At 32.5% G+C, this 24,841-nt stretch overlaps 3 protein-coding genes across 4 annotated transcripts in view; 2 read left to right on the top strand and 1 right to left on the bottom strand.

Moving 5' to 3' along the window:
* The window catches only part of LOC127723904 (coiled-coil domain-containing protein 73-like), a 183,558-nt gene that overhangs the window by 141,096 nt on the left and 17,621 nt on the right, over nucleotides 1-24,841 (bottom strand). The gene's annotated exons all lie outside the window — the stretch shown is intronic.
* On the top strand, nucleotides 1,618-12,824 carry LOC127723437 (uncharacterized). 2 transcript variants are annotated; one of them, XM_052230066.1, is made up of 4 exons: nucleotides 1,618-1,680; nucleotides 7,682-7,879; nucleotides 8,751-8,901; nucleotides 11,050-12,824. In XM_052230066.1, exons 2-4 carry the CDS (start codon nucleotides 7,724-7,726, stop codon nucleotides 11,724-11,726), a joined length of 984 nt encoding a protein of 327 aa, XP_052086026.1. In that variant the 5' UTR covers nucleotides 1,618-1,680; nucleotides 7,682-7,723; the 3' UTR covers nucleotides 11,727-12,824. The 2 variants fall into 2 exon arrangements, with proteins under 2 accessions (XP_052086026.1, XP_052086027.1); XM_052230067.1 differs by lacking the exon at nucleotides 1,618-1,680 and adding an exon at nucleotides 3,503-3,575.
* LOC127723440 (uncharacterized) lies at nucleotides 19,435-23,680 on the top strand. Its single transcript, XM_052230068.1, has 3 exons — nucleotides 19,435-19,548; nucleotides 19,889-20,514; nucleotides 21,493-23,680. Exons 2-3 carry the CDS (start codon nucleotides 19,894-19,896, stop codon nucleotides 21,760-21,762), a joined length of 891 nt encoding a protein of 296 aa, XP_052086028.1. The 5' UTR covers nucleotides 19,435-19,548; nucleotides 19,889-19,893; the 3' UTR covers nucleotides 21,763-23,680.

Genomic DNA, 24,841 nt, shown 5'->3' with positions numbered 1-24,841 from the left:
TATTCTTTATAAAGCACAAAAATGTCAGTTTTCACCTCTGAAGCTAACAACACCTTTAAATAGACTTATTAAGAAGGGATATAGTTACGATACTGTTGTCAGGTCATTAAAGATTGCATATTTTGGCGTTAATATTGATTCACTTATAGGGTCTTTGCATCGTCACTAAACACATTTATTTAAAAACCAGTTGTTGGCATGACACGGGTTATGTTCTTCTCATATATGTTATGATGGTATGATACTAAACCCCTTACAGGAAGGATTGTGCCTGATATTCATATGATGAAGACATAATCTTTCAATCAGTTTAATTGAAGTCTGGAGCTGGCATGTCAGTTAACTGCTAGTAGTAAGTTGTTATTTATGTATTATTGTCATTTTGTTTATTTTCTTTGGTTACATCTTCTGACATCAGACTCGGACTTCTCTTGAACTGAATTTTAATGTGCATATTGTTATGCATTTACTTTTCTACATTGGCTAGAGTTATAGGGGGAGGGTTGAGATCTCATAAACATGTTTAACCCCGCCGCATTTTTGCGCCTGTCCCAAGTCAGGATCCTCTAGCCTTTGTTAGTCTTGTATTATTTTTAATTTTAGTTTCTTGTGTACAATTTGGAGTTTAGTATGGCGTTCATTATCACTGAACTAGTATATATATTTGTTTAGGGGCCAGCTGAAGGACGCCTCCGGGTGCGGGAATTTCTCGCTGCATTGAAGACCTGTTGGTGACCTTCTGCTGTTGTCTGTTCTATGGTCGGGTTGTTGTCTCTTTGACACATTCCCCATTTCCATTCTCAATTTTATGAAGACATATCACCCTCAGTAACCCGGACATATTATTTATACTATTAACAGACCAGTCTGTCTTTTCTCTTACTATTTAATGCTGCTTGTTTAGCTGATAAGCAGCAAACACCAATTTTAAAGTCTTTGATTTGCCCAGGTCACGGATCCACCCACAATTTCCATAACTTGAGGCATTAAGCAGGATACCACAAGACAATATGACATATAAAAGATAACCAGTATATCAATAGGAGGATAGACTTTTAACCAAAGACAAAACTTGAGGAGAGCAGGCTACCAAGAGACAAGTATGACATAAGAAAACCAGTAAATATAGGCAGTAAAACTAACCAAAGACAAGTGAGTCCTTGTAAAAAACTATCAAATCAAGTATTTAGCAATAATGTCATTAAATAATTCTAATACCCTACTTAAAATTAAATCCACACAATGACAAAAGTATTTAAATTTGTCAAATCATCCTTAATTAACATTTTGACAAAAGTTTCAATTAATAAATATGCATATATCATATATATTTTATTGCAACTGTTATCATAAAATGTTATCATAAATCGTAATGAATCCATGTAGATACAAAGACACGTAATTTTTAAGTGTCATCTTCAGAAGTTTAACAAGTCAGATTTATCTGGTTACAAAAAGTTACAATATATTGATTAAATATCGGATAATTCTTTATAAATTAAAATGGAACCCATCAAGGCCTTGGGTAATGAAATATAGTACACCACAAATCATTTACATACCACAATAAACAAAATAACACATGATAAATTGCACAAGTCCAAAATAACACTTGGTAAATTGCATGTGTTTGTAGCACTTTCCTGGATTTACTTTCACCACAAAAATATAGTCAATCTGGTAAGTAGTTCATTTGCCATATTAGTATACTCTAAATTCAGGAATTATTGCAAGATTTTCATTTATGCGAATAATATGACTGGATGAGTATTGCATTAATAAGAACTCGTATTTTGGTTGAGTGTTGCAATAATCTGATATATGCACATATATCTGTATGCAGATTTTCCTGAAATTGCAATAATTAATAGTGACAAGGTAACCTTTCTGTAAGTGAAAGTAATAGGCTTTCCCGTATTTTTTAAGCAGCAGGTTTATTTGAAGAAGCTGACAGGAGCACTGGGTGCAATGTTAACATAATTTTTATTTATTCACTCAAATAATTAGGTCAGAGGAAAAGAGGACAGCCAACATCATGAAGTAAAAGGCTAGTTAGGTCATCACAGAAAATCACAGTTATTATCATCTTAAAAGTTTTTAACTTGACTTCTTCAGTGGCTCTTTGAAAAAAAATATTACCTTTAAAATCAATTGCAAGTTAAACTGAACTGTTCATATCTTAACAGGTATTTTTTCTCATTAGTTTATTAGGGCCTCTGTGACAGAATGGTCTAAGTAGATCAACTACTGTATCACTAGCCTGTCAACACTAAGGTTGTGTGTTCGAACCCCGAAACTGGCAGGTGCCTTCGATTCCAATCATAATTGACTAAGCTTGTCTGAGTTTTCTTGTCTAAAGTCAGTTGTGGTTCTCTCTCTGCACTCTGGCTTCCTCCACCAATAAATACTGATCCCCATGAAATAGCCAAAGCAATAGTGCTGAAAGTGGCGTTAAAATACCAAAAATCAATCAATCAAAAGATTATTTTTGGAAAATGACTTGAAGGATCTTGTGACTAATTTACGTCATCTTATACAAATCATAGTTATACAATAAGGGTCCTGGTAATACAATAATGATTTAATCTGCATATGCAATTCTTGCAAATTCTATTCGTAAAAGATAATATATTTCTATGTATTTCATTATTGATGCTAAAACATGACACCTAATACTATTCAATTAAGTGATGGTCCACACTTCAGTACCCATGATCAACACATAATCTGTCAAATTATTGCAGACAAAGTGTGTATTTAAAGTGTGTCCACGGCTTTTCTAAAACAATCAATGTTCTTTATGGTCTTATAAAGAGATTTACAATTCATCTGTAGTTAACTAAGTAAATCTGGAACTTTATAAATCTGATTTAAAACACTACCTTATATCAGGCCAACCTAAGACTATTTTAAGGTCATAAATAGAATTATGATGAAAACTTTTGATTACAAAATAGAACCCAATTTGACAAAATATAATTCATTCCATCAATAAAATCTATTAGTAGAGTTAAAATGAAGATTTGTGAGGATTGTAGACTGAAGCCCTTGTTTTCAATTAAATAACATAAAATTGACAACAAAAAATATTTTGTAACCCTTTTTCAACACTAACACATCCCCCCCCCCCCCCCAAAAAAAAAAAATTAAATACCAGTATTGCAAAAAATGTCTGGATCTTACACCATACTTATGTTATTTTTCTTTCCCTTAGTAATATCTAATTGAGTTTCTATGCAATATTTACCACAGCATTTAACTCTATCTTCATTACAATGCTAAATATGTTAGTACCAGTTTTTAGAGGATATGCTTTCAATATTACGGGCCATAATATAAAACAAATCTATAATTTGACTGAGTAATATATTAGAACTTTCAAGAATGCCTGTACCAAATTTACACTTAGCATAAGGTTTCAATTTGAGAAAAGACAAATTATTTTTGCCTGGCCTTTGAAGTGCAGATTATAAATAATGATACATTTAAATATTGTTTACCATTGATTTTACATACAGCAGGATTTACAAGTTTGAAAAATTTCACCAATATAATGACACCTTGAATACAAAAAGGTAAGAAAATGGTCTGTCTGCTTTGAATTCTAATTCCCTATGTTTATTATCTATATAATGTTGATTCCGTCATTTTCCTGGGTACCAATTTTTGTTGATTGGTATTTTCGTTGATATTTGATTTAATAGTTTTTCTGAGGTCTGTTTACAAGACTATAGAAAAATTGCAATTTGTTGAAAATTTTAATTTGTGGTCCATCTATACACACGAAATCTACAAATAATGATGAATCTATAATTCCCTATGTTTATAATCTACATATTGCTGATGATGGTGTTTGTGTCATTTGATTGTTTTTATCCTTTTTTATATATATTATTTAAGCCATGAACAATAGGGGTAACTAAAAAAAATTCTGCCACTTTACATATTGTACTGTATACAAGGTCATGTAAAACTGAACTTAGAATTCTAAGCCAACTCTGCTACTGAGCTTCTCAACAACTAGTATTACCTAGTCTGCATCTTATTGAATTGTCTGTCTTCTATTTAGAATGTTAGAAGATATATTAGTAAGACACAATCATTGTCTGTCTTCTATTTAGAATGTTAGAAGATATTAGTAAGACACAATCATTGGCTGTCTTCTATTTAGAAGATATTAGTAAGACACAATCATTGTCTGTCTTCTATTTAGAAGATATTAGTAAGACACAATCATTGTCTGTCTTCTATTTAGAAGATATTAGTAAGACACAATCATTGTCTGAAAAATTGATGCTATGGATTCAATAATTCGTTGGATACCAATTTTCAGGGATTTTGTGGGTATTGGTACACCCCCGAAATCAAATGTTAAACAATGTACAAATAACCTATAAGTTTCAATGCAGACTTTGTCAAAACCATCAAAACACAAAAATGGATGCCCACGATAAAGTAAATGAATCCATAGTAATTATGAACTATACAGATACATTCTGGCTATATTTTTGAACATTATACTAAAAATTAAAGAATCCTTATTATTATTATTATTATTAAATTATTTATCAAATACTAATTTCAAAATTCACTTATGGAATAAATGTTGGTCAGCCATCATCAATTGATCTATGACAGTTGGTATCAATTTTTCTGATTTCATTGATACTTTATTCCGTAGCTTCAACAAATTCTGTGTATTCTAAAATATAAAAATAAGAAGTTGTGGTATGATTGCCAGTGAGACAACTCTCCACAAAAGACTAAATGACACAGAAATTAACAACTATAGGTCAACCTACAGCCTTCAACAATGAGAAAAACCCATATCTTATAGTCAGCTATAAAGGCCCAAAATGACAAATGTAAAACAATTCAAACGAAAAAAGTCTGTGTGAAATTCTGTATTTTTTGTTGTTACACTTAAATTTTTAGTTAACCAAAAAAATAAAAAAAAATAAATACCCCACATTTGACAATTGTTAAAAACTATTTTGCTTACTCAGATCAACATTAAATATGGATGCCATAGAAAATATCAATATCATGGATTTGTAAGACTTTCTCTAATTTCTTCTTACATTTTTTTAATAAAGTTTTGTTACAATTAAAATAGTCATACTACTAAGTTAATTAAACAACATTCAGCACAATCAATGCCGAATATGGTGTCAAAATTGCCACTAGAATTTTACTAATGTTTGAATCGTTCAATCTTTCAATTTTCTGTGTAAAATAAGGATATGTCCTTTAATTGCCAATGAGACAACTGTCAACCAGGATGTTAGCAAATATTGGTCACTGTATGGCCTTAAACAATGAGCAAAACCCATACTGTATAGTCTGCTATAAAAAGCCCAAACATAACTAAAGGTGAAACAATTCAAAGGAGAAACCCAATGGCCTAAAAAAATGTTAATGAATAAATGGGGAACGTGTCCATGGGACACAGATGATGCCCCCGCTTGCATATTATATAAAGTTATAAAGGGACATAACTGAAGAACAGTAAAAGTGACGCTACCCAAATTTGTACTTGATCTAAGTTTTGTGGTAATAAGAATTCTGTATAAGTTTCATAACATTTGGTTGAGGCAAAATTAAGTTAGAGAACGGAAACAAAAAATTCAGCAATTTTTCCATTTGTAAAGGGGCATAACTCTAGAACAGTAAAAGTGATACCACCAAAATTCCATCTTGATCTATATTTTGTGGTAATAGGCATTGTGTATAAGTTTCATAACATTTAATTGAGGCTACCGTAAGTAAGAGAACGAAAACGAAAAATTCAGCAATTTTTCCATTTGTAAAGGGGCATAAGTCTAGAACGGTTAAAGTGACACCACCAAAATTCAAACTTAATCTGTATTTTGTGGTAATAAACATTGTGTATAAGTTTCATAACATTTGGTTGAGGCAATCTTTAGTTAGAGAACGGAAACAAAAAATTCAGCAATTTTTCCATTTGTAAAGGGGCATAACTCTAGAACGGTTGAAGTGACACCACCAAAATTCAAACTTGATCTGTGTTTTGTGGTAATAAGCATTTTTTATAAGTTTCATAACATTTGGTTGAAGCAAACTAAAGTAAGAGAATGGAAACCAACTTTGGGACGGACGGACGGACGTACAAATGGACAAGGGTAAAACTTATTGTCCCCTCCGCTACAGCGGGGGCATAAAAAACATATATAAATAAAGAGCTGTGCCATGAGTGCATGATACGCCTGTTGCTTTTTCAACGAAAAAAGTTCCATAACTCCTCAATGTCATTTCAGAAATTTATAAAGAAAAACTATTAATTAAAGGGAGCTTGTTTTAATAGATATATAAACAAGTCACCAAAGTTTCAGGAAAACTGAATAAAATAAATAAAATCTCACAACTCAGACACGTAAAATCTAAAATTTATAAAAATCAAATTGGAGCTTACGTTGATAGATATAAACAATTCATCAAAGTTTTTACAAAATCGTTAAAGCGTTTTTGTCTGACATGTTGACAACAAGCTGATGGACCGACAGAGGTACAGACAGATGATCAGAGGAACAGACAGACAAACAGAGGGGCTGATGGACGGAGGGACAGACAGACAAACGGATGGACAGACAGACAATGGTAAACCATAATACGTCCTGTAAACGGACGTATAAAAACAGCAACCTACGAAAAAAATTCATAAGGGTTCCACGGAACCCACTGTCTCGCCTACTTTTGCTGTTAGGTGCAGGCTCAACAAAAATGGGGAAAAAGTTATTAAAAATTTTCCTCTAAATACTATCTTTTTATTGTAAGAAGCTTCTGTCCAAGTTTGGTAAAAATCTAGGATGGTTTATGAATCTAATAAATGTTTTAAAAACTTTATCTGCAGACTGTATGTAATGTTAACTGGAAGAAAAACTAAGTCCATTTATAAGTAATATACGGAAAAACAGGAAATAAATTTTTACAAAATTTCCTTCTAGATACTAGCTTTTGATCATAAACAAGCTTCTGTCCAAGTTTGGTACAAATCCAGGATAGTTTAAGAAAGTTATTAAAATTTTTAAAACTTTAACCACAGAGTGAATGTAATGTTAACTGGCAGAAAAACATAGTCCATTTATAAGTTAAATACGGATAAACAGGATTTTTTTTTTACAAAATTTACTTCTGGATACTAGCTTTTGATCATAAACAAGCTTCTGTTCAAGTTTGGTACAAATCCAGGATAGTTTAAGAAAGTTATTAAAATTTCAAAAAACTTTAACCACAGAGTGAATATTTGTGGATGCTGCCGCCAACGACGGAATGTAGGATCACTATGTCTCGCTTTTGCGACAAAAGTCGCAGGATCGACAAAAATCAAATAACATGCTACTGTCTTTATTTCCTTGAACACTGTTTCGTCTGTTCTTTAAACTTCCAGATTTGGACTTGCCATACATTAAATTGAAACTTTGTCACATGCGTCGTATGGGTTTTGCACCCTTTCGAAGCCTGTACAATGACCTTTAGTTGCTAACATCTACATCATTTGGTCTCTGTGGAGAGTTGTCTCATCAGTAATCATAACACTTACTTACTTACTTACTTATCCTCTTCATCCCCAGTGGGACATAAGGCCACCATAATCATAACACTACACCTTGTTTTATATAACAGTGGTCAGAAATTGAACTATTGTATTGATCATTTACAGTTCTATAAGCTGACGTAGATCACAGATTTAACTTAACCAGTGATGCTTCTACATGCAGAAGACATGAACCAAATTGAGAAAGCCACGTTACAGAACTGTCGTAATTGTCTACTGGAAGATCTAGATCCTACTATGTCATTTTTATCTCTACTGTACTGTTCTAGGATAATAACAGAGGATCAGAAAGACAGGGTTGAGGTATACTTTAATCAAACATTTCTCTTTATTTACACTGGTAGGATTTTAACAGAAACTTAAGATTTATAGATTATCGATGGTTTTTCAAATGAGAGGGTGTTTCTCAGCTACAATCTCATCGAAGGGGTAAAACCCTGAGATGAGATGTGGCCATAACATCCTTCAGTTTGAAAGACCATAGATAATCTGTTTATCGCTATTTTGACGTCGTTGATGTTTACATTGACAACAGCATGTGCACCCTCACTTCCTGACGATAATTTTCGATCTCAATAAAGCATCAAGTAGCATGATATGAAAAATTATAACAAAAATAGATGAAAGGAAAAATACACAAAAAAGCGATAAACTAATATTATAGAGAAAGCAGAAAATTTCCAAACACATCTTTTTTTTTTTAAATTCAAACTCAACTTCCGGAGTTTTATACTGAAATTCTTTACCACTTTAAATTTGTCCAAATTTTACATGTAATTTCTCACCAATTTATTATTCCTAAGATATCACTATTCATTTAATGGGTTGGGCTTTAGGAAATCATATCATTTACTTATAAATAACTATGGTTCAGTAAAACAACTTGATGCAAAAAAGATGCAGAAGATCAAAAATCATAAGTTGCAGAAAAACTGACAACAACATGGCAAAAAAAACATAACATCGAAGAGACTAACAGTCTACAAAGCACTACATAGAAAACTAAAGAATGAGCAACACCAACTTCACCAAAACCTATGGTGATCTAAGTGCTTCAGAAGGGAAAGCAGATCTCAACCAAGTACAAATGTTTCCATTTGATAGAAGAAAGCCATTTATTTACTAAAAATCTTAAAATAAGTCATTTTTCAAATGTAATTATCTGTCATTTCAGAACCAAAGGACAAGGCAAGATAAAGTCATAACACTATTAGATATTCTACCTCGACGAGGTCCAAGGGCCTTCCGTAAATTTATAGATGTTCTAGAAACAGACTATAATTGGATAAAAGAGAGATTAGAAGATGAATTACAAGCTCAGGAATGTATGTAACTATTTAGGTGTTATAAAATTATGAACAAAAAAATATTTTTTATACAATGTCAAATGTAGTTTATAGCACGATCTATATGATTAAATTACAGATTCAGTGTTTAAGCTTTGCTTTCAAGGATCTGATAACACTCTGTTTTACTTTCTGTTCTGGTAATTATTACATCAGCCAATGAAATTTCAGCCTTCAAATTTTTGAAGGTGTGTATTAATCCCACAAAACCAGAGGATCCTGAAAGGTCTTTGAACAGAAAGTAGATCACAACTCATAAGCAAAGCATGCATGGACACAGGATCGGTGTTCTAATCCGACTACATTACAAGATGCTTCTAAAATTTGAATAAAATATAATATGTCACAAATACATAACAATAAATGGCACGATTGCCAATGAGACAACTATCCACCAGAAACCAAACGACTTAGCAAGCTATAAAAGCTACTTTTCAAATGATTGATTGAATGACTGTTGCCTGCTAATTGTCTAGTGGCAATTATTTCACGCATATTCAGGATATGACAAACAATTACCAATTAATACAGGTTTAGGTGAGATGATAGAAACAGTTTTACTGATATCATATATATATTAAGTTATTATTATTAGAGAGGGGCCTCGGTGGCCGAGTGGTCTAAGTAGTTGAACTACTGTATCACTAGCCAGTCAACACTGAAGTTGTGAGTTCGAATCCCTCATGGGGCAGGTGCTATCGACTCCAATCTTAATTGACAAGGATTGTCAGTTTTCCTACCGAAGGTCGGTGGTTCTCTCCGGGCAATCCGGCTTCCTCCACAAATAAAAACTGACCACCACGAAATAGCACAATAGTGTTGAAAGTGGCGTTAAACACCAATCAATCAATCAATCAATATTATTATTAGATATTAAACATCCACTCAAATTACTGGCATTTCTCTAACAAAATTTTCTATTCTCATTAATTCAAGATCTATGCAAATCATGTGCAATGTCCGAGGTGGCATCGACAATTTTTACACACCCATATTTCTTCATATTAATTGAAAGTTGTTAAAAGTTTACATAAAGGTATAATTTTTTTACCCGAAAACTTAATCTTTATCTTTATGAATTGAAGGTACAATGGGAGTATACTTAACCCCATCTTGAATTGTAAATGACCTAAATAATAGTCCAGATTCTTACAGAAATTAGAAAATTTTAATACAATTATAATAATTTATTTGTGAGACTTTTCCTTTGAACAAAGAATGATCATACTAGTTTGTCTTATGGTAGTAAATTTTTTACAAACAGAAAAAAAATTTCAAATATAAATTTGTAAGGGGAGATAACTCAGATTATTTAGTTTTATTCAAAAATATGCTGTAAAACAAGGAATTATCTGAATCTGGAATAAGTTTGAACCCTAGTAAAATTGATAAGAAATGTATGATGAAAACTAACCCAACTAAATAGGGTTAGCCATGGGTTAACCGTGTGTGCATGGCTAAGGTTAATTTTACTTTCACTGATATTTCATTATGAGCTAACTAACCCCCCTTACCGATGCATGCTATGCGTGCATGGCTTACCCTATTTAGTTCAAAATAGTTGGGTTAGTTTTCATCAGACATTTCTTATCAATTTTCCAGAATTCAAAATTATTCCAGATTCAAATAATTCCTTGTTTGTAATGTTATCCATATTGTTATGTATATACTTTGTACTAATATGGCAACCCTCTTTTTCCTTTTTTTCCAGAAAGCTATGATGATATTGTAAGAGCTAAATCTAATTTTTTTATTTCAAAATTCAATCATTTACTTTTTTTCAAAGTCACAAGATATACATGTAAATTCATACAAACACAGTGGCCTTTTTTTGAAACCAGTCTGCACCAAAATCTTTTCCACCTCGAACTAATCTGAAGACTAATATCCTGACAATCTCCTTATGTGTCTAAACAAAGTTTTGCAAAAACTGCTAGTCCAAATAAAATTTTACTAGTCTGTGGTATTGGACTAGAGACTAAAGGTGAAGACTGTGAAGCACTACAAAAATGTCTATCCTATATATATATCTTGTGAAGAGAGATATTAGTGACAATAAGTTCTGGCTTTATGTCCAATAAGTTATTAAAAGTCTCAGCAATGATCGGTTGGTTTTACTAATTTCAGATCAAAAAAGAATACTCGATGCTATCGATGACAGAATGAAACAAAATGGAGAATTTATCCGTGACAAAGATTACATAGACAAGATAGTCAGGGAAACAATTTTACCATTTCTTCTTCAAGAATTACGTACATCACCCTCAAGTAGCCCCTCAAATAAAATAGATCAACCTCTTAAGGATGTTATAACCAATCATTTGATTCCCTTACTTGGAGGATCTTTATCTAAGAATAAACTTGAGGCCAATCAAGAGGTTTTGATGGAAAAAGCTGTTGAAATAATTGATCAATTACGTGAAAAGTGTTGTGACACTTTAGGAATATCAAGTGAGTCTTGTCAAGATGAAACCCTACCTGCTTTGATTGAGAGAAGAATGATCGAGCTTAAAACAGAGATAACACTTTTACGTAAAGAAAATAAAAAATCTAAAAAGGCTGAAGAAAAATTAACAACAGAAAATCAAAAACTGAAATCTGATAACACAACACTGAAGTCAGACCTAAAAAAGTTAAAATCAGATTCACAAGGATCAAGGAACGAATTAAAGAAATTAAAAGACGAAAATCAGAAATACAAAACAGAAAATACAAAACTCAAACAAGAAGTAAAATCTTTAAAAGAAACTTTAAATGATGCTGGAGTGGACTTGTTGATCTCTTCAGATTTCTGTGGAAGCTAACATTCAAAGATCTCTACAGATTTCTGTGGAAACTAACATTAAAAGATATCTACAGATTTCTGTGGAAACTAACATTAAAAGATATCTACGGATTTCTGTGGAAACTAACATTAAAAGATATCTACAGATTTCTGTGGAAACTAACATTCAAAGATCTCTACAGATTTCTGTGGAAACTAACATTAAAAGATATCTACAGATTTCTGTGGAAAATAACATTAAAAGATATCTACAGATTTCTGTGGAAGTCGCATTCAACAATCTCTAGGGATTTCTGTGGAAGCTAACATTCATAAATCTCTATGAAATTCTGTGGAAACTAGTAATCCATCAATTCTACAAGTTTCTGTAGAAGTTAGCAACCAACACTTTTTACAGATTTCTTTGAAAGCTAGCATTCAACAATCTCTAAAGATTTCTTTGGAGGCTAGCATACAACAATCTCTTAAGATTTCTTTGAAAGCTAGCATTCAAAGACCTCTTCAGACATCTGTGGACACTAGCATTCAAAGATCCTTCAAAATTCAGATTTCTGTGGAAGCTAGCAGTCAATGACCTTTACATATTTCTCTTAAAGCTAAAATTCAATGATCTTTCAAATTTCTGTGGAAGCTGGCAGTCAAAAGACCTCTATCTCTACAGATTTCTGTGGAACCTACCATTCAAGGATATCTACAGATTTCTATATGGAAGTTAATCCAGCTTTCAACCATCTTAACAGATTCCTCTGAAAGCTAGCATTGTCATTCAATATTTGTTTCTTACCAGATGAGCTGCATCGGATAGAAATCAACCTTATGCAAATGAATATCAATAAATCTGTATACTTATTTCTGGTTGAAAAAATCTCTACGGAAAGCCTGTAACTGTATGAAAATTGAGTTGTTATAAGAACCCTACAAAACAGTATTTCGCATTTGAATGTTCCAAAATCAATCAAAGTCTTATACATGTACACATATATGTGTACTTACATAAGGTCGATTTTTATCCAATGCAGCCCATATCATATATGTATATGCCAATAATGTTGTGCCAAATATTGCATTTAAATCAAAATGTATTTATAATCAAGATTTTATAAAGTTTGTTTTTTTACTTCATTTTTAATTTCTTTCAGGTCCTTAAAAAAACAAACCAAGGTAGTGCCATTAAAAATTTTGCCCGCTAACCCCTACTTTTCGTTTCATAATTTTATTACATAGTTTAAAAATGCACATTATAAAATCCTTGTTATTTTTTCATTGTTTTTGAAAGAAAAAAGGGTGCCAATGTTAAATGTATGAAAAATCTAGAGAGAATCATTTCCCGCCAAATTTTCAATGGCTTATATCTAGAAAAAAAGCACACGGACCCTTCATTTTTTCTGCTTTTTTAGTTCCTTCATTTATATACTATCAATTTATAACAGTCTTTTAAAAAGCTTCTTAGTTTGATACAGAGTAGCAAACATCCTTAAGCATGTTTAATAGATTTGAATTATGTTCACTATGATTTTTACAAGACCCATAAGCTGTGTTTGATTTTTAACTTGCTGGATCATAAATCTGCCAAATGACATGTCATCCTACATCTCACAAAACATGTCTAACCCCGCCGCATTTTTGCTCCTGTCCCAAGTCAGAAGCCTCTGGCCTTTGTTAGTCTCAAATGTTTTTTTAATTTTAGTTCTCTTATATGTTTTGGAGTTTAGTGTGACGTCCATTTTAACTGAACTAGTACACATTTTTGTTTAGGGGCCAGCTGAAGCCCGCCTCTGGGTGCGGGATTTTCTCTCTGTGTTAAAGACCCATTGGTGGCCTTGGGCTGTTTTCTGCTCTTTTGTCAGGTTGTTGTCTCTTTGACACATTTCCTATTTCCATTCTCAATTTTATAGAAACATTTGCCAAACAATATTTGGTCTTACTCTTACATATAACCTTCCCGAGCAGTCAATACTAACTATGTTATCCTTGGTATATATTGAACCCATAGAACTTATTGCTATTTGGAAATCTGCGCCACTTGACAAAAGAATCTGCGCCACTTGAACTATTGACGTCATACAACAATCACTTTTCAATTGTGGCGTCAGATACTTTCTATTGTGACGTCAAAAATTTACTGGAACCTTTGTGATGTCCAGTAATGGCGGACAAATAGCGATAAGGTGTATTACCTGTCACACCCATGGGAAAAAAAACAACTATGCTAAAGCCTGCACACAATGATGGATGCCATATATAATAAGCTAATATCATTTGATTGAATGAACCGTAGTACCTTAACCTGTATAACAAAAATACTGAACTCCAAGGCAATTAAAAAAAAGTCCATAAAATCTGACAAAATAAAACACAATCAATCAATAGAACAAGTGAAAAACAACTGCCATATTCCTGACTTGGTACAGGCATTTTCCAAAGAAAATGGTGGATTAAACCTGGTTTTATAGCTAGCTTAACCTCCCACTTTGTATGACAGTTGTTTAAAGTTCCGTTATATTGACAAATGTGGTAAATAACAGATACATGTATATAAAAATTCCAAAAATTTTGTTCATCCAGTATTTATGTACTTCAAATAAACTGCCAATAATAACACATGTCAGATAAACTGAATGACCAGTGAACATATAAGTATTTCAATACTATCTAGTGCTTTTTTATCTATTTCAATGAAATTTGATACGACACACCCCTTTAAACGTACATGCTTTATTAAGCCAAAAACAAATTGCATTGTCTTTTTATTAAATACTGATATTCATCTTTATGTTCAGTTAAATATCTGTCAAGGTCAAGTCCATGATGACCTAAGTTTAGAACTCATGGTAAGTTCATGACTAAAAACCTTAAATAAACCATTGACAAAGCAATATTTCACCACAGTAGTAAGAAAACTTAACCATAACATGTCTATATTTAGGAAAGTCAAACAACTCCCACAAAAAAAGTCCAATCAAATTGATGATGCAGTGAGGTTAATATACAACATAAATAAACAACTTCACTAGTTATGAAAGCTTTAAAACATCAGGTCAAGGAGGAAGATGCAGGGAGGTCAATAAACAACATGAATAAACAACTTCACTAGTTATGAAAGCTTTAAAACATCAGGTCAAGGAGGAAGATGCAGGGAGGTCAATAAACAACATGAATAAACAACTTCACTAGTTATGAAAGCTTTAAAACATCAGGTCAAGGAGGAAGATGCAGGGAGGTCAATAAACAACATGAATAAACAACTTCACTAGTTATGAAAGCTTTAAAACATCAGGTCAAGGAGGAAGATGCAGGGAGGTCAATAAACAACATGAATAAATAACTTCACTAGTTATGAAAGCTTTTAAACATCAGGTCAAGGAGGAAGATGCAGGGAGGTCAATATACAACATGAATAAACAACTTCACTAGTTATGAAAGCTTTAAAACATCAGGTCAAGGAGGAAGATGCAGGGAGGTCAATAAACAACATGAATAAATAACTTCACTAGTTATGAAAGCTTTTAAACATCAGGTCAAGGAGGAAGATGCAGGGAGGTCAATAAACAACATGAATAAATAACTTCACTAGTTATGAAAGCTTTTAAACATCAGGTCAAGGAGGAAGATGCAGGGAGGTCAATAAACAACATGAATAAATAACTTCACTAGTTATGAAAGCTTTAAAACATCAGGTCAAGGAGGAATATGCATGGTTATATAACAAGATGTTATTGAGAAATGGGCAACTTATAGTTAAAGTCCCATAACTCAAAAAATTGTCATATCAAAGTGAGGATACATTGAGATTAATTTTAAGACAGGATGGAAAACAATTTCCTTAGTATAAAAGTTTTCTGACATTGGTCAAGGAGGAAGATGCAGGGAGGTCAATAAACAACATGAATAAATAACTTCACTAGTTATGAAAGCTTTTAAACATCAGGTCAAGGAGGAAGATGCAGGGAGGTCAATAAACAACATGAATAAATAACTTCACTAGTTATGAAAGCTTTAAAACATCAGGTCAAGGAGGAATATGCATGGTTATATAACAAGATGTTATTGAGAAATGGGCAACTTATAGTTAAAGTCCCATAACTCAAAAAATTGTCATATCAAAGTGAGGATACATTGAGATTAATTATAAGACAGGATGGAAAACAATTTCCTTAGTATAAAAGTTTTCTGACATTGGTCAAAGAGGTGTTCACAAGGTGTCTTTATTCTACAATAGACAAATTTGGTCAAAGTCCCACAACACATGCAAAATGGCAGTATTAGTATTATTAACTAAACACAAATTCATACCAAATATAAAAGATTTCAATCAAAAGGTCTTAGAGGAGTGGTGTCATAAGGTGTAGTTATGATACAATGAGCCAAAAATTGTGAAAGTCTTAAACATTATTACAAGCAATCTCACTATGTATGGAAGTAGACATCGGACATAGTGTGAAAGAAGCTAAGCATTCACTGGGCCACATAATTGTCAAACTACAGCAAAAATTGTCAAATCCAAATGGTTGCTTACCGGTAGTATGGTCAAGTGCACATGATGACAAACAATACTACAAACTATGAAAGCTTGCAGGCAAATCATTGAATAGAATACAGAATTGAAACGGGAATGTGTCAGAGACAACAACCAGACCTAAGAGCAGAAAATACAAGACAAGGGTCTTCAACGCAGCGAGAAAATCCCGCACATGCCCCTAAATAATAATAATATATACTATGTATACTATTCAGCGAAATGGACACCACACTAAACTCCGATTCATACAAATGAACCAAAATTTTTTAAAAAAACACACAAGACTAACAAGCCAGAGGATCCAGACTTGGTACAGGTACCAAAATGTGGTGGGGTTAAACAGGTTTTGTAAGATCTCAACCCTCCCCCAATACCTCTGGCTTATGTTTCTAAATAAACACACACACAGCAATACGCACAGTAAAACCTTGTTTAAAAGAAGTCCAAGTCTAATTTTAGAATAGGTAACAGAAGTATCTAAGCAAAATGATTAACAGAAATTAACAACTTTAGGACTACTAGAAGTTACTGATATAAAAGATATAAAAGCTCTAGACCTCAATAAACTTGGTGGAAAGATTATGTCTCCATCATATGATAAGACTGTACAGTGACTTATACTATGTTGCTTACATCCACATAAGTTGGACTCTGGTGGATAGTTGTTTCATTGGCAATCAAACCCCCCCCCCCCCCCCCCTTGCAAAGTCCATGAAGAACAGATTAACAGACCAATGGAAAGACTTCATCATCACTAAATAAAACTGTTTTAGAAAGCAGGGATTTAATTAACTATGCAAATTAAACTGCATCTTGTTTTACAATGTATAAATTTCATTTTCTGATTAGTTCTCAAGACTGCTTTACTGATCATTTTCCATAATCTTTCAATGAAACCTACAATTGAAGTTCATGTCTAGTAGAATATTAAATAGCTTCCCAGTAAATCTTATCTATTATATATTCATAATGGTAGTTAACACTAATACTTTCCAAATTCTATTGTTACATGTTAGTTTGTAAGGAGATTAGGAAAAGATCAGACTTTTACGTGCCAACCTAAAATTCCCGTACTTTTCTAACCCCTGTTCTAATTTATACAATTAAGTTATTAAGTCAAGGCCTTGTTAATAGAAACAAAATACAAGTTAAATTATGATTATTTGTATCTAAAAGGGTTAAATTTCAGTGTAGAAATAATTGAGAACTAGTCCAAACAATTTATATATCTATTTTGACGGTTTAGACTTATATTTCAATAGACAGTGTGAATCATGGCCTGATCATGGGTCACTGAAATGTTTTGTTCAAGTAAGAGCTATGGTACAATAAAACAGTTCCGTCATCATATGAATATAAAAGTTTAAATGACATTTTGACTTTTCACATTTACATTCATGACAATCATATTAGGAAAGTCCAGAAAAGATTTTAATCTTTACTCATCTAATTCTTTTTTTTTCAACTGATACAAATTATATGGGACTGTTCAGTGGAATCATCCTTTGCATGCAAAGAGCGTCGCACCTGGCTATAGAGGATTCAGGGATACTGGCATGAAATATTATGTAACAGGCTATCACCTAGTAGCACAGTTTTATATAGGGTTCATGTTGTTCAGTCTTTAGTTTCAGCTACCATCTAGTACCACAGTTTTATAAAGGGTTCATATTGTTCAGTCTTTAGTTTCAGCTACCATCTAGTAGCACAGTTTTATATAGGGTTCATGTTGTTCAGTCTTTAGTTTCAGCTACCATCTAGTACCACAATTTTATATAGGGTTCATGTTGTTCAGTCTTTAGTTTTAACTACCATCTAGTACCACAGTTTTTATTTATAAAGGGTTCATGTTGTTCAGTCTTTAGTTTCAACTACCATCTAGTTGCACAGTTTTATATAGGGTTCATATTGTTCAGTCTTTAGTTTCAGCTACCATCTAGTAGCACAGTTTTATATAGGGTTCATGTTGTTCAGTCTTTAGTTTCAGCTATCATCTAGTACCACAGTTTTAAATAGGGGTCATGTTGTTCAGTCTTTAGTTTCAGCTATCATCTAGTACCACAGTTTTATATAGGGGTCATGTTGTTCAGTCTTTAGTTTCAGCTATCATCTAGTACCACAGTTTTATATAGGGGTCATGTTGTTCAGTCTTTAGTTTCAGCTATCATCTAGTACCACAGTTTTTATGTTTTGTTTTTGTTGTCTTTTTTTTTTTTGATAAAGACGTTTTCAGTTTCTCTTCAGCTCATGAGTGTTGAATATCCCATGGTAACTTCCACCTCTTTTATTTTCTAAATAACCAGGACTGTGGTAGTGGACGATTCAGATTTAAGATCTGTTTCAATCTTTTTGGTTAGCCTTGTTTTATATATATATATATATATATATATATATATATATATAAACAAGTCTAAATTGAAAACAACGTTCAAACCTATGATTGCGTTGGATAAAAACCGCAATTTTTATACGTGTGCATGCAAAACAAATTTCTTTGTAGAGGGGTCTAAATACAGCACAAACAACATTTTCCAAAAGACCAAAAAAGTGAAAAAGTATATTTTAACAAAACGCATTTGACTAGCAGGTCGAACAACGGATGTTCTTAAACCCTGCTGACTGCCATGGCGATTGCCAAATAAACGGATCACAGATGTAACACAATGGATCTTAATTATATTAATTTAATACCAAACAGAAAACAATAAACTTGCGGAAAAGATGGTATATCGCAAACATGAGGTGCAAAAATTTGTACACCATATCCGGATTTCGACAATTAATGTCTCTTCAGTGATGTTAGGAATTGAAACGGTATTTGGAAGGCCATATGATTAACCTCAATTTGGGATTGACTCTTGAATTTTGAAGAGTCGAAATAGGATGAACTGATCATATAAACCTGAAGGCAAATATAATACAAGCCCAAACGAAAAACTATAAACAAGTCTTAATTGAAAACAACGTTCAAACCTATGATTGCGTTGGATAAAAACCGCAATTTTTATATGTGTGCATGCAAAACAAATTTCTTTGTAGAGGGGTCTAAATACAGCACAAACAACATTTTCCTAAAGACCAAAAAAGTGAAAAAGTATATATATATATATATATAAGTCTGTTCATAGGAAATACCCTTTAATGAGCCTAAAAAATGAAACAATTCTTTTTTTAATAGATATATCTGTAATGACGCATACTTACTATTGTTACTTATTCTTCCATAGCTTACAACTAACTGTTCATTTTTGGCTTAGATTTCAGAACTTTTAGGTGGAGGTATAAACTTATAGACAAAAAATTGGATATAAACAATAAAAAGGTATTAGTTCCATTATTATTCATCAAATATACTTAAATACAAACTTTTTTTTAAATCTGAAGATTTCATAAAAATGAATTGTGTAACATTTAAAATGACTTTGTTTAGATAAAAAAAAAATTTCAGTTCCATTTGCAGAAAATAAGGTTAAAAATGTTTTTCCAAATTTAAAATCAAATACAATGAGAAATCTAAAGATAAGTGTAAAACAATGAGACATATGTGAATTGTGTTGTCTTATAATCTGTTACAAGACTTCTACATTTATCAGAAAATTTTACTGCAAACAATTTCAATAACTTTTGTCTCAATTATCAAGTAATTTGCATACTAATTACAGAAATTATGGATCAAAACCAAGTAAGAGCTCTTCACAACTGTCATCGTGACCTCTTACGGGACCTTGAGGTCGATAGGTCATTCCTTCTGTCCTTGTACATTGACAACATCATCACAGAAGAACAGAAAAATGAAATTATGGAAGAAAAAGCACGGAGAGGAAAATGTGCGAAACTTTTGGAAATCATACCTCGCAGAGGACCCCGCTGTTTTCCTATCTTTGTGGCTAAAATAAGGAAAGATTACTCATGGATTGCTGAAAAACTTGAAAAGGAACTAACAAAAGAAAGCAAAAATTTACCGAGAGATGTAAATGACAAGTTGACCAAAGTCATTAACAATGAAGTTTGCCCTATGGTTTATGGTTATGAAAGGAATATCATTACACCTTCCAATAACCACCCTGGACAAACAGTCGGTCGGCTTTCAGAGTTGATGTCTGCTCTCAAGTATAGAAGTTTACGTGCCCTTGAAATGTCAACCAAGGACAGAAGCATTGAAGAAGAGTCCTTGCCAGGACTTATATCCAGAAAAGTTCAGTCTTTGCATGATGATGTCAATGGAATGAAAACAGAATTACATATGGAGAGAAAGAAGATAAGAGCAAGAAATACTGATGATCAAAAGGTATGGATTATTATAAAGTTAAGTGATCTAAATTCAGGTTCATCAACAAAACAGTTTGAATACTCTCTCAGATACTTGTCATGTGTTAGAAAATAAACGAGATAAATGCATTATTTTTTCATTTTTTAGTTATAGTTCAATGAGCCAAATTTGAATCCAAATTTTAACAAAATCTGTGACATAGATATAAGAAGATGTGGTATGAGTGCCAATGAGACAACTCTCCATCCAAGTCACAATTTTTAAAAGTAAACCATTATAGGTCAAAGTACGTCCTTCAACAAGGAGCCTTGGCTCACACCGAACAGTAAGCTATCAAGGGCCCCAAAAATGACTAGTGTAAAACCATTCAAACAGGAAAACCAACGGTCTAATATATATAAAAAACGAGAAACTCTTATGAACCGCATCAACAATCGACATCTACTGAACATCAGGTTCCTGACTTAGGACAGGTGCAAACAAATGCAGTGGGTTTAAACATTTTAATAGGCGCCAACCTTACTGTACAATAGCCTTAATTGTTCTGAATGTCCTCCATAACTTGTCCACGATTTTATACAACCTGCTGTCTGAATTTTGTCATAAAAAAACGAAAACTATACCTTTCTGATGATGCTTGTTACATTCTGGCATATTACCACACATTAGGCCATTGTGGTATCATAATGTTAAAATGACCAACAAAGGGAACAAAGCAGTGACAAATAAAATGATTTTGAGAAACCAGTTAAATGAGACCAAACAGATCTCTTATCATTCATGCTCCTTTTATAGTGGGTCTCCATTTCCGAATTTTTTTATTTTTTAGGCCATTTTTCTCTATTCTTGATTTTTTTTCCATTGTTCTATTTTCTTTCTATTTTAGTACGCCATTATTCGCTATTCTTTTTTTTTTGTGGGGCCTATTTTTCTCTATCCTTTATTTTTTTGGCCGTTTATTTTTTAAATATTTCTAAAACTTTATTTGTTTTGTAGGTGAACAAAGACATCACTAAACTGAAGAAAGATCTCCACAAACACAGAGAATCAAACAAGAAAATGGAATCAACCGTGAAAAATAAAGACAAGAAAATTAGCAGTTTACAAAACTGCAACCTTCATCTAGAAAAGGAAAACTTAGATTTAAAGGCTAGATTAGAAGAACTTGAAAAGTCAGAAAAGCCACAAACACAGAGATTCGGTTCAGCGACTACACACGGATCGCAGGGGATTACAACAATATCAGAACTTTTTGACAACAACTAAGACAACCGTGTAAAAAATATTGTCTCAATAATATATATAACTTTTTTATTAAAAGTAAGGGCCAAAGATCACCATTTCTTTTAAAGACGTGTATTGGCTGGTATCTTGATGAATCATGCTAACTGTGGATTCATCATTATTCGTTGGATATCAATTTTTGTTGACTTTAAGGGTAAAGGTAAACCACCAATCTAAAATTTAAATTACAAAGTACAAATGTTATATAGGCAGAAGGCTTTGATGCAGACTTTGGCAAATCCAAATAAACAGCTGTGCCACGAACGCATGATATGCCCGTCGTCTTGTGTGTAAAGTTTTAAGCAATAATCATAAATCGTTTTTGAGATACGGCACGACATGTGAAAAAAACACCCCCCTGTTTTAGTTACAAAATCCCATAACTTAAAAAGTTTTTATTTTATTTTCACCAAAAAGTATACAGATTGTCTGACCATCAAAAGAAACAACTATGTTAAGTTTCGTGAAATTTGGATAAGTCATTCTCAAGTTACAGTGCAACATGTGGACACAGGACATTTGAATACCATAGTACGTCCCGTCAAAATTTTGACCGACGTATAAAAATCAAGTATTCATGAAAATAAAATTTCCCTCTATCCACGAAAATTGGAATCCACGAAAAATAAATGACTCCACAGTATCTGAAATCAATCAAAAAGTAAACTTGACAAAGAGGTTCTTGAAAAACTACTTTATTTGTTTATATTGGATGGACAAGAATACATTCAATATCCAGAGTTGTAGACTGACTTGCCATCTATTGTTTTTATGTTTTTATGTTTTATGTCTTCATTCAATATTTAGAATTGTAGACTGACTTGCAATCTATTGTTTTTATGTATTCATTCAATATCCAGGATTGGAGATTGACTTGCCATCTTTTGTTCTTATGTATTCATTCAATATCCAGAATTGAAGATTGACTTGCTATAGATCTATTGTTTTTATATTTTTATAAGTTCATCCAATATCCAGAATTGGAGATTGACTTGCCATCATTTGTTTTTATGTATTCATTCAATATCCAGAATTGGAGATTGACTTGGCATCTATTGTTTTTATATTTTTATAAGTTCATCCAATATCCAGAATTGGAGATTGACTTGCCATCTATCGTTTTTATTTTCAAATTCATGGCACATATTTTTAGGATAAAATTGCTATTAGATGAGAAATATTCTAATCATAAAAATTGGAATAAAATATATGGATGAATGGCAACACATATGTTTTCATTTGGCATATAATTTAAGATATGTATGGCATGGGACAAAGTCTCTTTTAGACATTAGTAGCTATTTAAACTAGAGGCTCTAAAGAGCCTGTGTTTAGAGCCTGTGCGGCTCACCTAGGCCTAAGATCATTTTCAACAATGGACTCTCTCCAACATAGTGGACTAGAATAATATTCATGACAAAATTAATTTTTTTTGTTAATCTTGTGTTGCTGATAATTTTTTCTGTCTAATATAGTTTTTCAGATATTAGGCAAATATAAAATAAACTGCCTCACCGAGCACAGCTGGATACGACCGCAGAGGTCCAACCCTGAACAGTGGGGGCAAAAATGGACACAATATTCAAGCTTGATACAGGTCTGAATTTGGATTGTAATTAAATATTTGACACATTATAGGTTTCTGACACAGAATAAATGTAGTCAAAGAACTTGAAATTGGTTGTATGATTTGAATTTATATTCAATTGAAGATTTCTTGCTGTTGTGCAATACACTGTGCTGTTGCGCAATGCTTAGTAAATCTGTTTTCAGACTATATACAAAGAATTAGCAAAATAAATTGTGACCCTCAATTTTTTTCTTCGAAAAATTGACAATTTCTTAAATCTTGAGGGAAAAAAAATTGAACCCCCCCCCCAAAAAAAAAATTTTTTTTTAACCCCCCAAAATAATTTTTTTACCCCCCCCCCCCCCCCCCCCTTTTCCAAAAAAAATAATATTTGAAGAGAATTTTCTTTTGAGGAAAATAAATTGCCCCCCCCCCCCTCCCAAAAAAAACAATCCCAACCTTCCTTTTGTGGTATTGAACCATTTGATTAAATTTCATAGAGATCCATACACTTAAACTAAATTTATAGTCCAGAAACCAAATGTCTTGGGACAAAGCTGACGACGATGCCGACGACGTGATACCAATATACCATTTTTTGCGGTCGTATATAAATCAGTCAAATTCGTCATTTAAGGGCATATAAGAAGTCGTCAGATAGTTTTGAAGTTAATAGACAATATGTAGATCTCATTATTCTGAACATTTTTGCCCGTCAGTTTTTCTCTATTCAAAGTGGTTTTCAAGATAATCGACAAACTTGCATTTTACCCCTATGTTCTATTTTTAGCCATGTCGGCCATGTTGGTTGGCAGGCGGGGTCATAAGACAAATGCTATAAACTATATACCCTAATGATGATTGTGGCCAAGTTTGGTTAAATTTGGCCAGGTAGTTTCAGAGAAGATTTTTGTAAAAGTTAACGACGACAACGGACGACAAGTGATGAGAAAAGCTCACTTGGCCTTTTAGGCCATGTTAGCTAAAAAGTATTATACTTTCTTACTTTCATATTTTCTCTTTAAATCAATAAAATGATTATGAAACTTAACCACCAGACCACAATTGCTTACAGTTTCAGTCAATCTATTAAAGTTTTAAAGATAATAGGCATAAATGCCAAAATTTGAACACACTTAAAACTCAATTGATGGTTTCATTCATACAGACATTTTTGTAAGACTCGTTTAGTTGATCATTTTTGCTGCTACAGTTTATTTTTCAAGATAATAATCACAAATGGCTATAATTGGTCAAAAATTGCCATATGGGGGCAATAACTCCTGTAAGTAGACATCCGACAATTTCTGTAAAATGAATTGGTGGTTGTCATTTGTTGCTGTATATCATATTTGTTTTTCATTCATTATTTTGTACATAAATCAGGCTGTTAGTTTTCTTGTTTGAATTGTGTTACATTTGTCTTTTCGGGGCCTTTTATAGCTGACCATGTGGTATGGGTTTTACTCATTGTTGGAGGTCTTAGGTGAC

Source organism: Mytilus californianus, unplaced genomic scaffold (assembly GCF_021869535.1).
Source record: "Mytilus californianus isolate M0D057914Y unplaced genomic scaffold, xbMytCali1.0.p SCAF_13, whole genome shotgun sequence".
In the NCBI taxonomy this organism is placed as follows: Eukaryota; Metazoa; Mollusca; class Bivalvia; order Mytilida; family Mytilidae; genus Mytilus; species Mytilus californianus.
The sequence above is the reverse complement of the archived record's forward strand: the minus strand, read 5'-3'. Positions and strand labels throughout refer to the sequence as shown.

Excerpts from the sequence above, each read along its gene's own strand:
- LOC127723440 (XM_052230068.1), top strand. The coding sequence starts at position 19,894 with ATGGATCAAAACCAAGTAAGAGCTCTTCACAACTGTCATCGTGACCTC. Across the intron at positions 20,515-21,492 it reads GAAATACTGATGATCAAAAG|GTGAACAAAGACATCACTAA; the intron begins GTATGGATTATT and ends TTTGTTTTGTAG.
- LOC127723437 (XM_052230066.1), top strand. The coding sequence starts at position 7,724 with ATGCTTCTACATGCAGAAGACATGAACCAAATTGAGAAAGCCACGTTA. Across the intron at positions 7,880-8,750 it reads ATCAGAAAGACAGGGTTGAG|AACCAAAGGACAAGGCAAGA; the intron begins GTATACTTTAAT and ends CTGTCATTTCAG. Across the intron at positions 8,902-11,049 it reads TGAATTACAAGCTCAGGAAT|ATCAAAAAAGAATACTCGAT; the intron begins GTATGTAACTAT and ends TACTAATTTCAG.